At 42.7% G+C, this 17,028-nt stretch overlaps 1 protein-coding gene across 1 annotated transcript; it reads left to right on the top strand.

Annotated features, from left to right (window-relative positions):
• The first annotated feature begins 11,181 nt into the window (after positions 1 to 11,181).
• Rps29 (ribosomal protein S29) lies at positions 11,182 to 12,919 on the top strand. The gene is made up of 3 exons (XM_004649616.2): positions 11,182 to 11,342; positions 11,560 to 11,659; positions 12,823 to 12,919. The coding sequence occupies exons 1-3, from the start codon at positions 11,281 to 11,283 to the stop codon at positions 12,829 to 12,831; spliced, it is 171 nt and encodes a 56-aa protein (XP_004649673.2). The 5' UTR covers positions 11,182 to 11,280; the 3' UTR covers positions 12,832 to 12,919.
• Positions 12,920 to 17,028: the final 4,109 nt, after the last annotated feature.

Here is a 17,028-nt window from a genome sequence, read left to right as displayed (position 1 = left end):
AATGCACAAAAGCAAAGAACATAAAAACACTTGATTTGTCTGGTGCTAAATTGTTGAAGCATGGTTTCAGCAGGTAAATGTTAAAAAAATTAAACATAGCCGGGTGTGGTGGTGCACACCTTTAATCCCAGCACTTGGGAGACAGAGGTAGGAGTATTGCTGTGAGTTCAAGGCCACCCTTGAACCCAAAAATGATGATGAGGGCTGGAGAGATGGTTTAGCTGTTAAGGCGCTTGCCTATGAGGCCTAAGGACCCGTGTTGGACTCTCCAGATCCCATGTAAGTCGGATGCACAAAGGTGAGGCAAGCCCATTCTCTTTCTCCCTTTGTCAAATAACTAAATAAATAAACAAACAAAATAAAATGTTGCACATGCCCACTAGATGGGGCAAGTGTCTGGAGTTTTATTGTCTCCCTCTTTCAAAAAAATAATGATAATGATATTGGTTCCATATGTGATACTGAGCTACATCCCCAGCCCAAAGATTAAATTTAAAAGCAAAATAAAGATGTATTCGTTTTTGAATTCTGCTTTTCCCCCATTCTCCCTTTGATCAAGTCAGTTTTTATTTGTTTATTTGAGAAAGTGAGAGAGAATGGATGCACCAGGGCCTTTAGCCACTGTAAATGAACTCCAGATGCATGCGCCATCATGTGCATCTGGCTTACATGGGTCCTTACGCTTCACAGGCAAGCATCTTCACTGGTAAGCCATCTCTTCAGCCCTGATCCAGTCAATTTTAATGGTTGAGATACTTGGATCACAGCTATACTACTTTTTGGCATAGAGACCCTAAGGACTCTACTCATTACTATAGAGATACTTGCTCATCCTTGTTTATTGCTGTTCTATTCACAATAGCTAGGAAATGAAACTAGCTTAGATGTCCTTCAACTGATGAATGGATAATGAAGATGTATTCAGCTTAAATAAAAATGAAACAATGAAATTTGCAGGGAAATGGATGGCTCTAGAAAAAAGAATAGTAAATGAGGTAACCTTGGCCACAAAGTCAAAGCCACATGTTCTCTCTCATATGTGGATCCTAGCTTCAAATGTTTAGATTTGTATGTGATTTGGAGTAAAAAGTCAGTAGTAGAGGCCAGAGAGCTTAGAAATGTGGCTGAGTAGGGAAGAGAGGGAAGGGCTTAAGGGGAGGGTACTGAAGATGTGTAAGTACAGGGCCAGAACACTGGGGATATAATGGCCGAAGTAGGATAAAGGGAAGGGTATGGGAGGAAGGTCAATCAAAATGTGAGATGTCTGCTGGGCGTGGTGGCACATGCCTTTAATCCCAGCACTTGAGAGGCAGAGGTAGTAGTATCTGAGTTTGAGGCCACCCTAAGACTACTTCCAGGTCTGCCTGGGCTAGTGTGAAACCCTACCTTGAAAAACAAAACAAAAAGAAAGTGAGATGTCAAGGGGGCGTGTCTGGAGTTCCATTTGCAGTGGCTGGAGGCCCTGACATACCCAACTCTTTGTTTCATTAATTCTTTGGATTGTTCTTTTTGTTTATATTTCATTAATTTCTGCCCTAATCTTTATTATTTCTTCCTGTCTACTGATTTTTGGTTTGCCTTGTTCTTCTTTTTCCAAGGCTTTAAGGTGAAGCGTTAGGTCGTTTACTTGCGCCCTTTCTAATTTCTTAATGTAGGCACTTAAGGCTATAAATTTACCTCTTAGAACTGCCTTCATTGTGTCCCAGAGATTTTTTTTTTTTTTTTTTTTGAGGTAGGGTCTCACTCTGGCTCAGGCTGACCTGGAATTCACTATGTAGTCTCAGGGTGGCCTTGAACTCTCGGCGATCCTCCTATCTCTGCCTCCCGAGTGCTGGGATTAAAGGCGTGCGCCACCACGCCCGGCGTGTCCCAGAGATTTTGATATGTTGTGTTCTCATTATCGTTTGACTCTATAAATTTTTTGATTTCCTTCTTGATTTCTTTATTGACCCATTCATCATTTAGTAGTTTATTGTTTAGTTTCCATGATTTTGTGTATGCTCTATAGCCTTTCTTGCTACTGATTTGTAGTTTAATTCCATGTGGTCAGATAGAATGCAAGGAATTATTTCAATTTTCCTGAATTTGTTAAGATTTGCTTTGTGTCCTAATATATGGTCTATTTTAGAGAATGTTCCATGTGCTGCTGAAAAGAATGTATATTCTGCAGCCTTTGGATGAAATGTCCTGTATATATCTGTTAAGTCCAATCCTTCTATGACCTTATTTAGTCCAGATACCTCTCTGCTTATTTTTTCCCGGGATGACCTGTCCATTGATGACAGTGGGGTGTTAAAGTCACCCACCACCACTGTGTTTGATGTTATCTGTGACCTTAGTTCTAATAGTGTTTGTTTGATGAATTTGGGTGCATATATGTTTAGGTGCATATATGTTTAGGATTATAATGTCCTCCTGTTGGAGTGTGCCCTTAATCAATATAAAGTGACCTTCCTTATCTTTCTTGACTAACGTTGGACTGAAGTCTACCTTGTCAGATATTAGGATAGCAGCCCCAGCTTGTTTTCTAGGTCCATTTGCTTGAAACACTGTTTTCCAACCTTTCACCCTAAGATAATGTCTATCCTTTGTAGAAAGGTGAATTTCTTGGAGACAACAAATTGTAAGATCCTGCTTTTTAACCCAGTCTGCAAACCTATGTCTTTTCGTTGGAGCATTGAGGCCGTTGATATTAAGAGATATTATTGAAAGGTGTGTATTTATGTTTGCCATTTTTTTTGTGTGTGGTTCTGGTTCTACCTGTGCTCTCTTGTGTTAACTAGTATTTGAGTGTTGCTTGTTTTTTCTAGGTTCCTTATATGTGTGCTTTTCCTTTTCTTCAGCATGGAGGATTCTATCAAATATTTTCTGTAGAGCTGGTTTTGTCTTCAAATACTTCTTTAACCTGCTTTTATCATGGAATGTCTTTATTTCTCCATCTATTTGAATGGATAGCTTTGCAGGATAAAGTAACCTTGGTTGACAGTTGTTATCTTTCAGAACTTGGAATATATCACTCCAAACCCTTCTGGCTTTTAAAGTTTGTGTTGAATAATCTGCTGTAATCCTGATGGGCTTGTCTTTGTAGGTAACTTGATTTTTCTCTCTAACTGCTCTCAATATTTTTTCTTTGGTGTGTGTGTTTGGAAGTTTGATTATAATATGGTGAAGAGAGGTTCTTTCCAGCTTTGTCTGGCTGGGGTTCTAAAGGCTTCCTGTATCTGCACTGGCACCTCTTTCCCAATTTGGGGGAAATTTTCTTCTATGATTTTTTTGAAGACGCCTACTATGCCTTTGGAGTGGAATTCTTCTCCTTCTACTATGCCCTGAATTCTTATATTTGATCTTTTCATAGTGTCCCTAATATCTTGAAATTCCCACTCATATTTTTGTATAAGTTTGTGTTTCTCTTTGTTGGACTGTATTAGATCTGCCACCTGGTCTTCTAGCTTAGATATTCTGTCCTCTCCCTCATTCACCCTACTGGTGAGATTTTCTACAGTTTTTTATTTTATTAACTGTGTTCTTCATTGCTAGTAATTCTGACTGGTTTTTCTTTATTATTGCTATTTCCTTATTTATGTCTTGTATTGCCTTCTTTATTTCATTAAATTGGTGTCCTGTGTCTTCTTTGATTCCTTTGATTTCCTCTTTGATTCTTTTGATTTGTTCTTTGACCTCTTTGAACATATTTACAATCATTCTTTTGAACTCTTTCTCAGGCATTTCCTCTAACTCGTTCTCACTGGAGGACATTTCTGATGCATTAATACTTTTAGGTGGATTTATATTGTCTTGCTTTTTAGTGTTTCTTGTGTTATAATGTATATATTTTTGCATCTTGGATTAAGTTAAAGCTTGGATTTTCTAGCTAGCTGGGTATTCTTAGCTGTATCAATTGATTTGATGTTATATATTTTCAGGGTAGGAGCTTAAAGTGTTAGGTGTGGCTCTTAACACTCTCAGAGTATCTACAAAGGTGTTCCTAGGGGTTGAGTTTCCCTGCTGTGGGAGTATTCAAGCAGGCTGAGTGGAATAAAATACAGGTAGATTCTATAATTTAACTAAACACTGTACACATTCAATCAAAAACAGCCCCAAGTATGTATGCAAGAGTAGTTATTATAACAACCAGATCCTCTACCAACAAAGAGGTTAAGATTTCTGGTCTATTGAGGGATCCAAGTCAGCTTGTGACCAAGTGAGACCCTTCCCTGGTGCAATCCCAGTTATCTTGGATGATTTTGGTGTCAGTCAAGTTGCTGCCTGGGTTGTTGGGCTGCTGTTCTGATTTCTGGAGCTGTGCACTGGCTTTTCCCACGGGGATAACCGAGCCTGGCAAGTGTGGCCCTGCAGATCAGCATCTCTGCTGCTGGAACTGCTGCTGCTAAAGCGGCCGCTGCTGGGTCTATAGCCGCTGCTGCTGAAGCTGCTGCCCAGCCCTTTAAAAAAAAAAAAAAAAAAAAAGATTTTATTTTTATTTATTAGGGACAGAGAAAGGGAGAGAAAGAGAGTGGACACACCAGGTCCTCTAGCCACTGCAAATGAACTCCAGATGCATGTGCTACCATGTCCATCTGGCTTACATGGGACCTGGGGAATAGAACCTTGGTCCTTGGGCTTTATAGGCATAACTGCTAAGCCATCTCTCCAGCCCCAAGGGTAAGGTTTTGACCTTCTCACACTGGTAGCTGATAAGAGGCAGTGATAGGATCACTGTGACTTCGAGGCCACCCTGAGATTACGTAGTAAATACCAGGTCAGCTTGGCTAGAGGAGACCCTGCCTCAAAAAGCAAAAAAAAATAAAATCTAAGATTTATGAATAAGCCATATGGCTACTTCTTCACTAGCTAATAATGTATACATTAAAAAAAGTGCAGAGCCAGGTATGGTGGTGCATGCCTTTAAAATATAATATATATAGAGTTTAAAAAGTGGTTTGTCAAAAGCTTTAAAAAAAGAAATACTTGGATTTGACATTTTAGCATATATCCTAACTTTTTGGTCTTGGTGGGCTAGTTATACCTTTTATTTATTATCATAGAAATAAAATTTGCTCTTTTATCTCTATTTTCAGTTATTCCAGTCTAGATTCTGTTGTGAGCTGTCTAAAATGGAAATACACAGGAGTCTAAATTTGGGCTACATGTTTTGTGAAAGAGATCAAGGGGATTTACCCCCTCCTGCCTTCTCATGGGTGGTTCTCTGTATTATCTCCTCTTTCCTTCTCTTAATCTGTCTCTCTAAATCTTAAAAAAAAAAAAAAAAAGGAAGGAAGAGCTGGGCATGGTGGTGTATACCTTTAATCCCAGCACTCAGGAGGCAGAGGTAGGAGGATTGCCATGAGTTCGAGGCCACCCTTTCATTTACTTTCCCCATGTTCTGGTATATACTATGCATTCAACAGATAACTGAATTTCTCTATTGTCCTTATTTCTGCCCATGGTGAACTTCACTTGCTTCACCAATATTGGTGCTGGTAAGAGCTGTTAAATTTTTTTTGTTTTCAATGTAGGGTCTTGCTGTAGCCCAGGCTGACCTGGAGTTCACTATATAATCTCAGGGTGGCCTCAAACTCATGGCAGTCCTCCTACCTCTGCCTCCCAAGTGCTGGGATTAAAGGCATGTGCCACCATTCCTGGTTTTCATCAAATTCTTTTTTTATTTTTATTTATTTGAGAGAGAGAGAAAAAAAATTGGGGGAAAAGGGGAAGAATGGGCATACTAGGGCCTCTAGCTGCTACAAATAAATTCCAGGTACATGTGCCGCCTTGTACATTTATCAGGCTTATATGGGTCCTGGGGAATCAAACCTTTAATCCCAGCACTTGGCAGATCAAGGTAGGAGGTTCACCATGAGTTCAAGGCCACCCCGAAACTACACAGTGAATTCCAGGTCAGTCTGGGCTAGAGTGAGATCTTTCTTTCTTTTTTTTTTTCCTTCCTTCGTTCCTTCCTTCCTATCTTTTAAATACTTTTTACTTTCGGATAGGGTCTTGCTAAATTTTCCAGGCTGGCCTTAAATTTTCACTCCTCCTGCCTGAGCCTTTTGAATGCTGGTGTTAGCATCAGTATACCCAGCTATGATTATTTTAATTCATAGAATGCCTGGGCCAGCAGGGAGTTGAATAAGGACCCAAGGGGAAGTTAACCTGAATGGGAGAAGGCAAACAAACACAAGAAGGAGACCATGCTAGGTGTTTGTCAAGGCCTCGAGATTTATTCAGGCAGACATGGCTTATATATAGAAGATAGAACTTTTTTTGTCAATGTTTACATGCCTAAGGTCAGTTTCACCAGGGTCATATGTTAATCCCTCTATCAGGCACCCACTCCACCTAGGCTGTATACTAAACAATGCTTTAGGATCAGGTGCTTATTCTATGTACCTGTATACTAAACAATGCTTTAGTATCAGTAATTTACTTTATCTAGGCTGTATACTAAAGGATCAAGAAATTAGGAGATTAGAGATCAACCTAGCTCCCAAGGTCAAAGAGCAGCTGCAGATCACAAGATCTGCTTTGTATTAAGAGATAAGAGAACACCCTTAGTTCCCAAGGTCAAAGAGTAGCTGTGGCTCCTGACAATAGAATTTAAAACTTTTTGCATGAAAAAAATATAGTGTGGAGCTGGAGAGATGGCTTAGCAGTTAAGGCACTTGCCTGCAAAGCCAAAGGCCAAGTTTCAATTACCCAGGACCCATGTAAGCCAGATGCATATGGCACATGCATCTGGAGTTTGTTTGCAGTGGCTAGATGACCTGGTATGCTCATTCTCTCTCTCCTCTCTCTGTCTCAAGTAAATAAATAAATAAAATATTTAAAAATGAAATAAATATAGGGTACCAGAAGCTGAGGTGGGAGGATCACCGTCAGTTCAAGGCCACCCTGAGACTACTTAATTCTAGGTCAGCCTGGGTAGAGTGAAACCTTATAATTTTTGGTGTCAATTTGTCTGAATTAAGGAATACTTAGGAGCTGGGCGTGATGGCACACACCTTTAATCCCAGCAATGGGGAGGCAAGGAGGCAGAGGTAGGAGGATCGACATGAGTTGGAGGCCACCCTGAGATTACACAGCGAATTCCAGGTCAGCCTACACAACAAGACCCTACCGCTAAAAAAACAACAAAAACAAAAAAACCAAAATGAACAAACAAAGAATATTTATGTTGTGCCAAGACCCCTGACCAGGAGCCAAGACCCCTGGTTACTCAGGAGTCACCTAGAGGACCGCCACAGAAGCCGAGACACTCGAATGTAAAAGCAACAGGTTTCTTTTAATGTCAAGCTTAAGCAGGGACTCAATCCACACAGACCAACCAGGGGGAGTGGGAGAGAGCCCCGACCTTCTAAAAGTAGGGGTTTATAAAGGAAAAGAGTGGGAAGGGAAAAAGGGGTTACATCACTTTTCATCTTTTAAAATGATTGGCTCCAAGAAGGCAGGCGTGGGAACATTTCTAGTTGCTCATCTCTGGTCAGCAGACTGCTTGTAGATCCTATGTTTTGCAAGGGGCCGGAGGCCCCCACAGCTAAGTATTTCTGGAATGTCCTGTTAAGCAAGTGAGCATAAGTTACAGAAGCAAAGGTCAGCACTTTAATCAGTTAGTTCCTTATCTGAGCCGGGCTCCTCCTTTGTTCACAATGATTTGTCCTACAATGGCAGTGTCATTGTTTAATTATTTACGTTATTTCTTTTTGGTCTCTCATTTAGACATCTAGTAAATCATTATCCTTGAGTGCATGTGTGAGAGTGTTTCTATAGAAAACTGGACAATAAGTGAGTATACTAAGTGGGGAGGACGCACCCTCAATGTGGGTGGGTACCAGCAGGGTGTGGGGACTTCCTTTGGACATTAGACTTCTGGCTCTGTACAACTCCATACATACAGCAGTGAACCTCCTGGTTCTCAGGATTTCAGCTTGGTTTAAGAGTTACCACATTGGCTTTCCTGGTTTGAGGCCTTTGAATGTGAATTGAGCCATGCTACTGGCATCTCAGGACTTCCAGCTTATAACTCAGGCTGGCGGGGGAATGTACCATGTAGCCCAAGAGACTCTGGGAGACTTAGGTAGGAGGATCTAAAATAAGATAAAAATAATAAAATAAAATAAACAAATGGCAACATGGCCCTGAAGTCGATGATTTCTTCTGGGAGCCCCCGACTGAAGCTGAGAAAGGAGGGGCAGGATAGCATCTCCAGGCTCATGGGCCTGCTCTGGGGACCCGGACGCCGTATGCTCAAGAGGTAGGGTCGTAGTCAAACGGCGGGGAATCTACAGTGTGGCTTGTCAGGAGCTGGACTCAGACGTGGATAGAGTTAACCCGGCCCTGAATGCCCAGGCTGCCTTCTCCCAAGCTGGGGAACACCAGCTCACCTCTGCCACCTCTGTCGACCCACTCCTCCTCAGGCCCCAGCCCAGACACTGTGAGGGGGCTGCTGTGCTGTGGGGCTCAGGGCTGTCCAGGGGCCACGCCTTCCCGCTGTACCTCCAAATGCAGATTTGGTGTCTTGCACATAGACAGCCCTCCTGCAGAAGGTGATGTGGGCCTCAGCTGAGCTGGGCTCCAGCACCTCCCAGGAGACTAGTATCCTGCTGTGTGGCCTTATCCCGTCTTGTGAAGGCTCCCTGTGCACCTTGAAGCAACTACAGCATTGAATCCCAACCCCTGCCATCTTGAGAAAAACAGCTGCTCCTGTGAGAGGTTTATTTTAAATATATTATTACTTAGAATAATAAACAAATACAAGGTCAGTGTTTGGATTAGCAATGTATTTCAGTGATAAAGTGCCTATCAGGCTCCAGGCCCTGGGTTTTGGGATCCTAAAATTGGTTCTTTAATCTAATTACGACTAAAAATGTTAAGATAAACCTGGCTTGGTGGCGCAAGCCTTTAATCCCAGCACTTGGGACACAGAGGTGGTAGGATCATTGTTGTGAGTTCAAGGCCATCTTGAGAGGACATAGTGAATTCCAGATCAGCCTGGGCTAGAGTGAAACCGTACCTGGAAAAACAAAAACAAAACAAAACAAAACAATGCTAAGATATCCACCTCTGATAGTAGGGAATGATGAGTGTTACTGAGAAGAGTGGAAGTTTTACCTGGGACTATAGCTCAGTGGTAAAAGGCTTGCCTAGCAAGTGAGTCCCTAGACTTAATCCTCGAGAGTCCCCCCCCCCCCGTGCCCCCCCAAAACAGCTGGGCCATAACTTCTAGTGATGGGGCCTAGCCTCACATAGTAATTCTAAGTTTGGCAATTACTAGCAAACTGTTAGGCATTTGCAGTTAAACCTACAGGCTTGTCAATTTCCAGCTTGGTGGAAACTTGTTCCTTTAAGGCTTGTCAAGTTTCAAAAGCTAGCTAGAAACCTAAATGTTCTTTAGATTCTGAGACTGCTTATTAGTAGGACCTGCTAAATTGTTCAAAAAGGGCCTACTGCCCAGGGCTATGCGTTTACATGGCCGGTGAGCCCCACCAGTAGCAACAGCGCCCATAGACAAGGCCAGAATAAGGCACTTACTGTGCTAGTACCCTTCTGCACTGTTCTAACTCCGTCTAGATGGGAAACGTATCATACACCAAGTCTGCGTCCCAAGTGCTGTCCGGGAAGGTCTGGTGGATGAAGTGGGGGCATAGCGAGGGGCACTGTGGGAAGTCTGTTCTGAACACAAAATGATCTACTTGCTTAGTTGTAATATATGTACATTAAAGCCAAAATAAGAGTTGAAATTTGAAAGTAAGATTCTTTGAGAGAATCCTGTTCCCACCCCCCCCCCCACTAATTGGTAGTTGAGGACAGAAATCAAGTTTCATCTGGTTTTAAAATCTGACTCCTTTCATCATGTAATACTGCTTAACTCAGAAGTCGGAAAAGAATCCTAAAATAACATTACTTTTAAAGAAGTTTTACCTTTAAGTTCTAATAAGTGGTTTTGTGTAAACGTTTGAATTGTACTCTGCTACATTTTGAGATCTAGTTAAAGCTTTGATTTAACAACAATGTGCAGCTTTTTAAAATACTATTTTTTTTTTTTTTTTTTTACGAGGTAGGGTCTCAATCTATCCCAGGATGACCTGGGATTCACTCTGTGGTGAGATAAGGGTAGCCTTGAAGTTACAGCGATCGCCTTCTGAGTGCTGGGATTAAAGATGCGCACCCCCTTGCCCGGCTCAATGTGCAGCTTTATTTCCCTCCCTAGAGACATATGGGACTTAGACACCTTTGTCAGAGATTTCTTACATCTTGAAGTTTGTTTGCTATTTTATTATCAAATTATTTGGTCTAAGGAACACATACTTCACATTACTTCTCACTTCAAATTCAGCCAAATAAACTAGTCATCTGCCTCTAATCCCAGAGCAGAGTAGGCAAAATTCAGCCGCGTACATTTACGAATCAAGTATAAAGGAGCTCACATCATTTTTTCTCAACGCCTTCCCCGAAGTGAAGTGGTTTACCGCTTGGAGGACTGTCAAATTACAAATGAGCTAAAAATGTCTCGTTTATCAAGGGAAAGAAGCTCCTACCGTCCACTCCTACTTACAAGTCTTTTGAGTTGTTTTATAAATTTACGCCAGTAGGTGTCAGTGTAGAGTCAAGCAAAAAAGCTTTTATAAGTGTAAAGATTTTAATTAGTAAAATGTAATGGATTAAACAATACAAAGCGAATACAATCTAAAATCTTAATTTATTGTTGAGGGGGTCAAAACCCATTTTCGAAGCATTCCAAAAAGGTAGGGTCTCACTGTGTTGCCCAGGCTGGAGTGCAGTGGCTATTCACAGGCGCGATCCCACTACTGATCAGCACGGGAGTTTTGACCTGCTCCGTTTCCGACCTGGGCCGGTTCACCCCTCCTTAGGCAACCTGGTGGTCCCCCGCTCCCGGGAGGTCACCATATTGATGCCGAACTTAGTGCGGACACCCGATCGGCATAGCTCACTGCAGCCCAGAACTCCTGGACTCAAGCGATCCTCCCGCCTCAGCCTCCCGAGTAGCTGGGACTACAGGCACGCGCCACCGCGCCCGGCGGTTCGGCAGCGCGGCAGGGACATACTAGAGTCTACGTAGGTCATGACGTCAGCCGCGGTCCCGCCCCCTCCAGCTCTCAGACGTGTCACTCAAAGAGCTCTCTCGGAAACGTGTTCGCCGCATTGCGCGCGCGTCAGGTTTTCGCATTGCATTCTGGGTAAATTGTAATCTCCGGAAAACTTTCAAGAGCGCCTGCGTGGGCTGGTTCTTTCCTTTTCCTTCGTTGGACCTCTGAAGGCAAGATGGGGCACCAGCAGCTGTACTGGAGTCACCCGCGAAAATTCGGCCAGGGTTCCCGCTCTTGGTGAGAAGTAGTGCGTGGTTCCAGGGAACGGGGTGCTCGGGGTCGCGAGGCTGCTGCGAACTCAGGTCGAGGAGCCCTGGGCCGGCGGAGTCCGGGCTGTCGGCGCTGCCGCCATTCCGGGCCGTGCTAGCCGGCGTGGCCCGGCCGGCAGGGAGCCTCGGGGGAGTCCTGTACTTTGTGACCTACAAAAACGCCATCTCTTTGTTTTTCTAAACAGCCGCGTCTGCTCGAACCGCCACGGTCTGATCCGGAAGTACGGGCTGAACATGTGCCGGCAGTGTTTCCGCCAGTACGCAAAGGACATCGGCTTCATAAAGGTACGCGTCCTCGGAGGCCGGTCTCCGGCGCGGGCCTCGGCCGACGCCCCCCGACTGCTAGGGGCGCTGAGGACCTGATCGTAAAGCCGGGCCAGGCCCTGTGTTAACCCTGACCTGGCATGTTTGCTTACGTGCAGAAAAGAGCTGCAGGTTTGAGGCCAGGTAGAACTTGGAGAATTCACACAATGTTCTGTCATTAGTAAGTTTATGCTCCTGTTAGCGTTGCATGAAGGCTAGATGGTTTCAAAACATAACGTTACTGATTTTTTTTTTTTTAAGGGTCAGAGAGATTTAGTTACATTGTAGATAGAACCTAAAGCGCTTAAGATAAGGAAAGAGGCGAGAATACATGAGAAGGCAGGAGTGTGGAAAAGCCGACTAGTTTTAATTTATTACTAATTTATTTGCTGCTTGGAATGACACCATCAATCTTCTGTTTAATGATTGTTTTGAATAGGATGTCTAGGAGAACCTTCAAAAAAAGAAAGTATTTAATGTGCATAAATTTGATGCAAGATTTGTCATGAGCCTAGACAAAAACAAAAAAAAAAAAATTCAGAGCCATTGACCAAGTTCTACTTAATAATGTGTCCAGAGTTTGTCCTGTAGAGATTTAAGAGTCAATTCAGTGAGAGCAGGTATGTTACAGAGAGAATAAATGGCAGAATAAATGGCTGATGTTACTTAGACGAAGATGAAGTGTAATCTACTTAAACATCTAAAGCACTTGTTAAGCTTATTTTATGTTACAAGGTTTTTTTCTTTTGATTTTTCGAGGTAGGGTCTTGCTCTGGCCCAGGCTGACCTGGAATTAACTATATAGCCTCAGGGTGGCCTCGAACTCATGGTGATGCTCCTATCTCTGCCTCTCAACGCTGGGATTAAAGGTGTGCACCACCACGCCCGGCTGTACTGGAAAATCTTTTTAAGGAAAGGATCAATACCAGTGAGCCACAGTCTAAAATGGAAGTGAAGTTTGTGAAATTGCTGTAGTAGACACTGAGTAAATATTTCGATACTCTGGTCTTTGCAACTAGTTTTAGTAGGTGATATTTCCATTTGAGGCAAGCATTCCATAATGAGCCAGTTTGGGGTGGGAATCTGGATGAAATTTTAAGACGATTTAAAATAATTCACTTTCTATGTGCTTTTTTTTTTTTCAGTTGGACTAAGCGGCCTTCCTAGAATGGAATATTCCAAGATCATCCAGTGAAAGATCATGCTAGTTCTTTGTACATAAATAAATTTTGAAATCTTCAATTTATGTGTTTGAATGTGACTAGATTAGTTAATTGTTTATAAAAAAATTTCATGATTGGTTTTTCAATTAAGTAGATTGTCTTTCAAAACGTTGATTTTTTTTTTTTTTTCAAAAATATTTATTTTGGGTTTTCTGGAGGTAGGGTTTTTGCTCTAGCCCAGGCTGACCTGGAGTTCATTGTGTAGTCTCAGGATGACCTCAAACTCACTCTGACTTCCAAGTGCAGGGATTAAAGGTATGCACCACTATGTCTTGCCAAAACATTGATTCTTTTCTATTAGTAATATGAAAGTAATCATGCTAAACTTTGAAAGACATTATTATGTAAGATGCTTTTTATACACAAGAACATCCAACATGTAACAGATGGTTTGAATATTGACTGTACAGGGACCTGAAGCAGTCACAGTGAAAACTTGAGGATTTGGGGTACCTGAATTGGCCTCCAGGTTACATCCCTGTCTATAACACACATTTCACACACAAGTTTGTAGAATGACACATTTGGTGGAAGGGCTTAGCAAAAGTTAAAGTGTAGGTTTTGCATGTGTCTTGATGTGATAGTTTAGATAGCTAAAAGATTAAATGAAGTCTAGTTCATGGAACATTTTTTCCCTCCCTCGGTATTTTGAAGTAGGGTCTCTAGCACAGGTTGGACTGGCATTCACTATGTAGTCTCAGGGTAGCCTTGAAATCCAGGCGTTCCTATCTCTGCATCCTCAGTGCTGAAATTAAAGGTGTGTACCACCACATCCAGCTTTCAAGAATTTGCTTCTCATCCTTGTACATGCTAAACTCTATCATCTGGAACTTTATTATTATTATTTTTTTGGTTTTTTAAGGTAGGGTCTAGCTGTATCCTAGGCTGACCTAGAATTCACTCAGTGTCAGGGTGGCCTTGAACGTGTGATTTTCCTACCTCATGAGGCTGACCTGAATTCACTGTAGTATCAGGCTGGCCTTGAATATATAGCTATCCTACCTTTGTTGCAATTAGACATGCTTTTTTTTTTTTTGAAGCCAAGTCTCATTGTGGCCAGGAACTCTTGAGCAATCCTGAGTACTGGGAGTGAAAGCCTTTATTACTACCATGCCTGGCCAAACCACTTTTTTCCCCATGGTAGGATCTCTAGCCCAGGCTGACTTGAAACTCTAGTCCAGGCTGGCTTTGTATTCTTGGTGATCTACTTCAACTTCTCTAGTGCTGAGATTTTCAGCCACCAGTGCATGCCTGCTGATTACATTTTAACTGCAGCTAGATTTTTTTCCCATCCTTTTTTTTTTCTCTAATTTTATTTATTTGCAAGCAGAGAGACAGAATGGGCACACCAGGTCCTCCAGCCACTGCAAACGAACTCCAGATGCATATACCCCTTGTGCATCTGACTTACATGGATCCTGGGGAATTGAGCCTGGGTTTTTTGGCTTCCCAGGCAAACACCCTATCCTTCAAGTCATCTCTCCAGCTCCCCAGCTAGATTTTCTACATTTTTTTTTTTTTTTAAAGTCTGATTGCATCAGGGCCTCTTGCCACTGACAATGAATTCCAGCCTAGTGTGCCATTTGTGTGTGGCTTTATGTGGGTACTGGGGAATCAAACCTGGGCCAGCAAGTTTTCAAGCAAGTGCTTTTAATAACTGCTGAGGCATCTCCCCAGCCATATATGTTTTTCTTTTGTTTTTCAACGTAGGGTCTTGCATTAGTTCAGGGTGGCCTTGAATAATTGGTGATTCTCCTTGTGCCTGGCTTTTTTTTCTTTTTGGTGTGTCGAGGGAGGGTCTCACTCTAGCCCAGAGTGACCTGGAATTCGCTATGGAGTCCCAGGGTGGCCTCAAACTCATGGCAATCCTACCTCTGCCTCCCAAGTGCAGGGATTAAAGGTGTGCGCCACCATGCTCCACTGTGCCTGGCTTTTTTTTTGGTTTTTCGAGGTAGGGTCTCATTCTAGCCCAGGTAAGTAGCTTGGTTGAGCATCATGGCACACCTCTTTAATCCCAGCCTTGGGAGGCAGAGGTAGAAAGAAGTATTACTGTGAGTTCAAGGCCACCTTGAGACTACATAGTGAATTCCAGGTCAGCCTGTGCTAGAACAAGACCCTACCTTGAAAAAACAAACAGCTGGAGAGATGGCTTAGCAGTTAAGGTGCTTGCCAGCAAAGCCAAAAGGCCTTGGTTTGATTCCTCAGGACCCATATAAACCAGATGCACAAGGTTGCACATGCATCTGGAGATTATTTGCAGTGGCTAGAGGCCCTAGTGCACTCATTCTCTCAAACTCAAAACAGCCTTTATCTTTTTTTCTAAATTAGTTATGTACACAGTGCGTATACAGCTATTTTGATACCACCCTTGGCCCCCATAAACTGATAACCATACATGTTGTAAAATGCAATGCATTCATCTAACTTTAAAAGTCCCATAGTTTTTATCAGTTCCAATGCATACATCCCCATAGTCAAAGATCTTTTAACTGAGCCATAATACCTCAAAAAACCCATAACGGCATAGAACAAACATTCACACTGCAAAGGATGGCATTGGGCATACTAAAGAAATATTCAAGCAATACATGATTTACACAGGGCAAATACCAAACTCTAGCTCCAAGTTCAACAGCTCTAGTTAGTGACATCTCCGGGTCCGGTAGTTCTAACCAGCAACAACTCTGGCATTCTAATTCTACCTCTCCAGCTAGGCTACTCACAGTCCTATACTCCATAATACCAGCTAGAGTGCCAATTTGTTAATCCGGCGGGGAGGGGGATAAAGCCAACTTTGAAGAACAGGATACTCCTTGAGCACTCAGGCCCCTTCAAGAGTCTACATTCTTCCTGTTGTCCCAGTACACATCAACTGGCCCAATCTCAAAGGTTGTAATTTCTCAGTTGCAGCTGAATGGGCAATAGTTCACCCAAAGATTTTTCTTTCTGTGCCATATGCCTCTGCTCACACCAGTTCATTTCTACACAAAGCAACCCTGCACAACTTCTCAGGACGTGGGTATAAGAGCAAACTTCTCACACAAACTGCTAGCCCAGTCCAAGCAAAGCTCTTTCTCACCCTCATAAGCCAAACCTCATAGTCCATAGTTCTTACTGTCTTCAGGTCTTGCAGCTCAGACCAGAACAGTCCATCAAGCTGTACAGCACTGCAAGGCATCTCTTAGGCCAAGGTTTCAAATCCTCCCACATTCCTCTTGAAAATCAGCTCCAAAAGGCCAAAACCCACAGTCAGGTGTCTAGCAGCAATCCCACTCCTCGGTACCACCTTACTGTTGCAGTCAGGTTTGCAATGCTGGTAGAAATCATCCAACTAAGAGCAGCTTGTGGGAAAAAGGTTTATTTTGGCTTACAGGCTGGAGGGGAAGCTCCACGATAGGGAAAACTATGACATGAGCAGAGGATGGACATCACCCCCTGGCCAACATAAGGTGGACAATAGCAACAGGAGAGTGTGCCAAACACTGGCATGGGAAAACTGGCTATAACAGCCATAAGCCCGCCCCCAACAATACACTCCCTCCAGGAGGCATTAATTCCCAAATCTCCATCAGCTGGGAACCTAGCATTCAGAACACCTAAGTTTATGGGGGACACCTGAATCAAACCACCATACCCAGTAGGGAATAACTGGGTCTGTTGGTTACTCCATAATCAATATTTTTTGGAGTGTCCATATTGTTTTCCATAGTGGTTGTAACATCTTACATTCCCACTAACAGTGAATGAGGGTTCCTATTTCTCACATTCTTGCCAGCATTTGTTTTCATTAGATTTTTTTAAATGTTGGCTATCCTTACTGGGGTAGGGTGGAATCTCATAGTTGTGTTAATTTACATTTCCCTGATGATTTGGGATGTTGAAAATTTTCTTAAGTGTGCGTTTGCCATTTGGGTTTCTGCCCCATTTTGTGAGTGGGGTTGTTTTGCTTTTTATTGTTTAGGTTTTGAGTTCTTTGTAGATTTTAGAAATCCGTCCTCTGGCAGTTGTGTAGCCCAGCCTACGTCTTTAGGAACTTTATAGTAGTATGCCTTAACTTCCAACTTTTGAGTTCCAAGACTTGTGGTAGTTGCAAGCTGGGCTCAGTGGTATGTGCTGGGTGGGGTGAAG

Source organism: Jaculus jaculus, chromosome 7 (genome assembly GCF_020740685.1).
Source record: "Jaculus jaculus isolate mJacJac1 chromosome 7, mJacJac1.mat.Y.cur, whole genome shotgun sequence".
NCBI lineage: Eukaryota > Metazoa > Chordata > Mammalia > Rodentia > Dipodidae > Jaculus > Jaculus jaculus.
The sequence above is the reverse complement of the archived record's forward strand: the minus strand, read 5'-3'. Positions and strand labels throughout refer to the sequence as shown.

Bases quoted from the DNA above. Each gene is read 5' to 3' on its own strand.
- Rps29 (XM_004649616.2), top strand. From the start codon at position 11,281: ATGGGGCACCAGCAGCTGTACTGGAGTCACCCGCGAAAATTCGGCCAG. The intron at 11,343-11,559 runs GTGAGAAGTAGT...TTTTCTAAACAG, and splicing joins GGCCAGGGTTCCCGCTCTTG to CCGCGTCTGCTCGAACCGCC.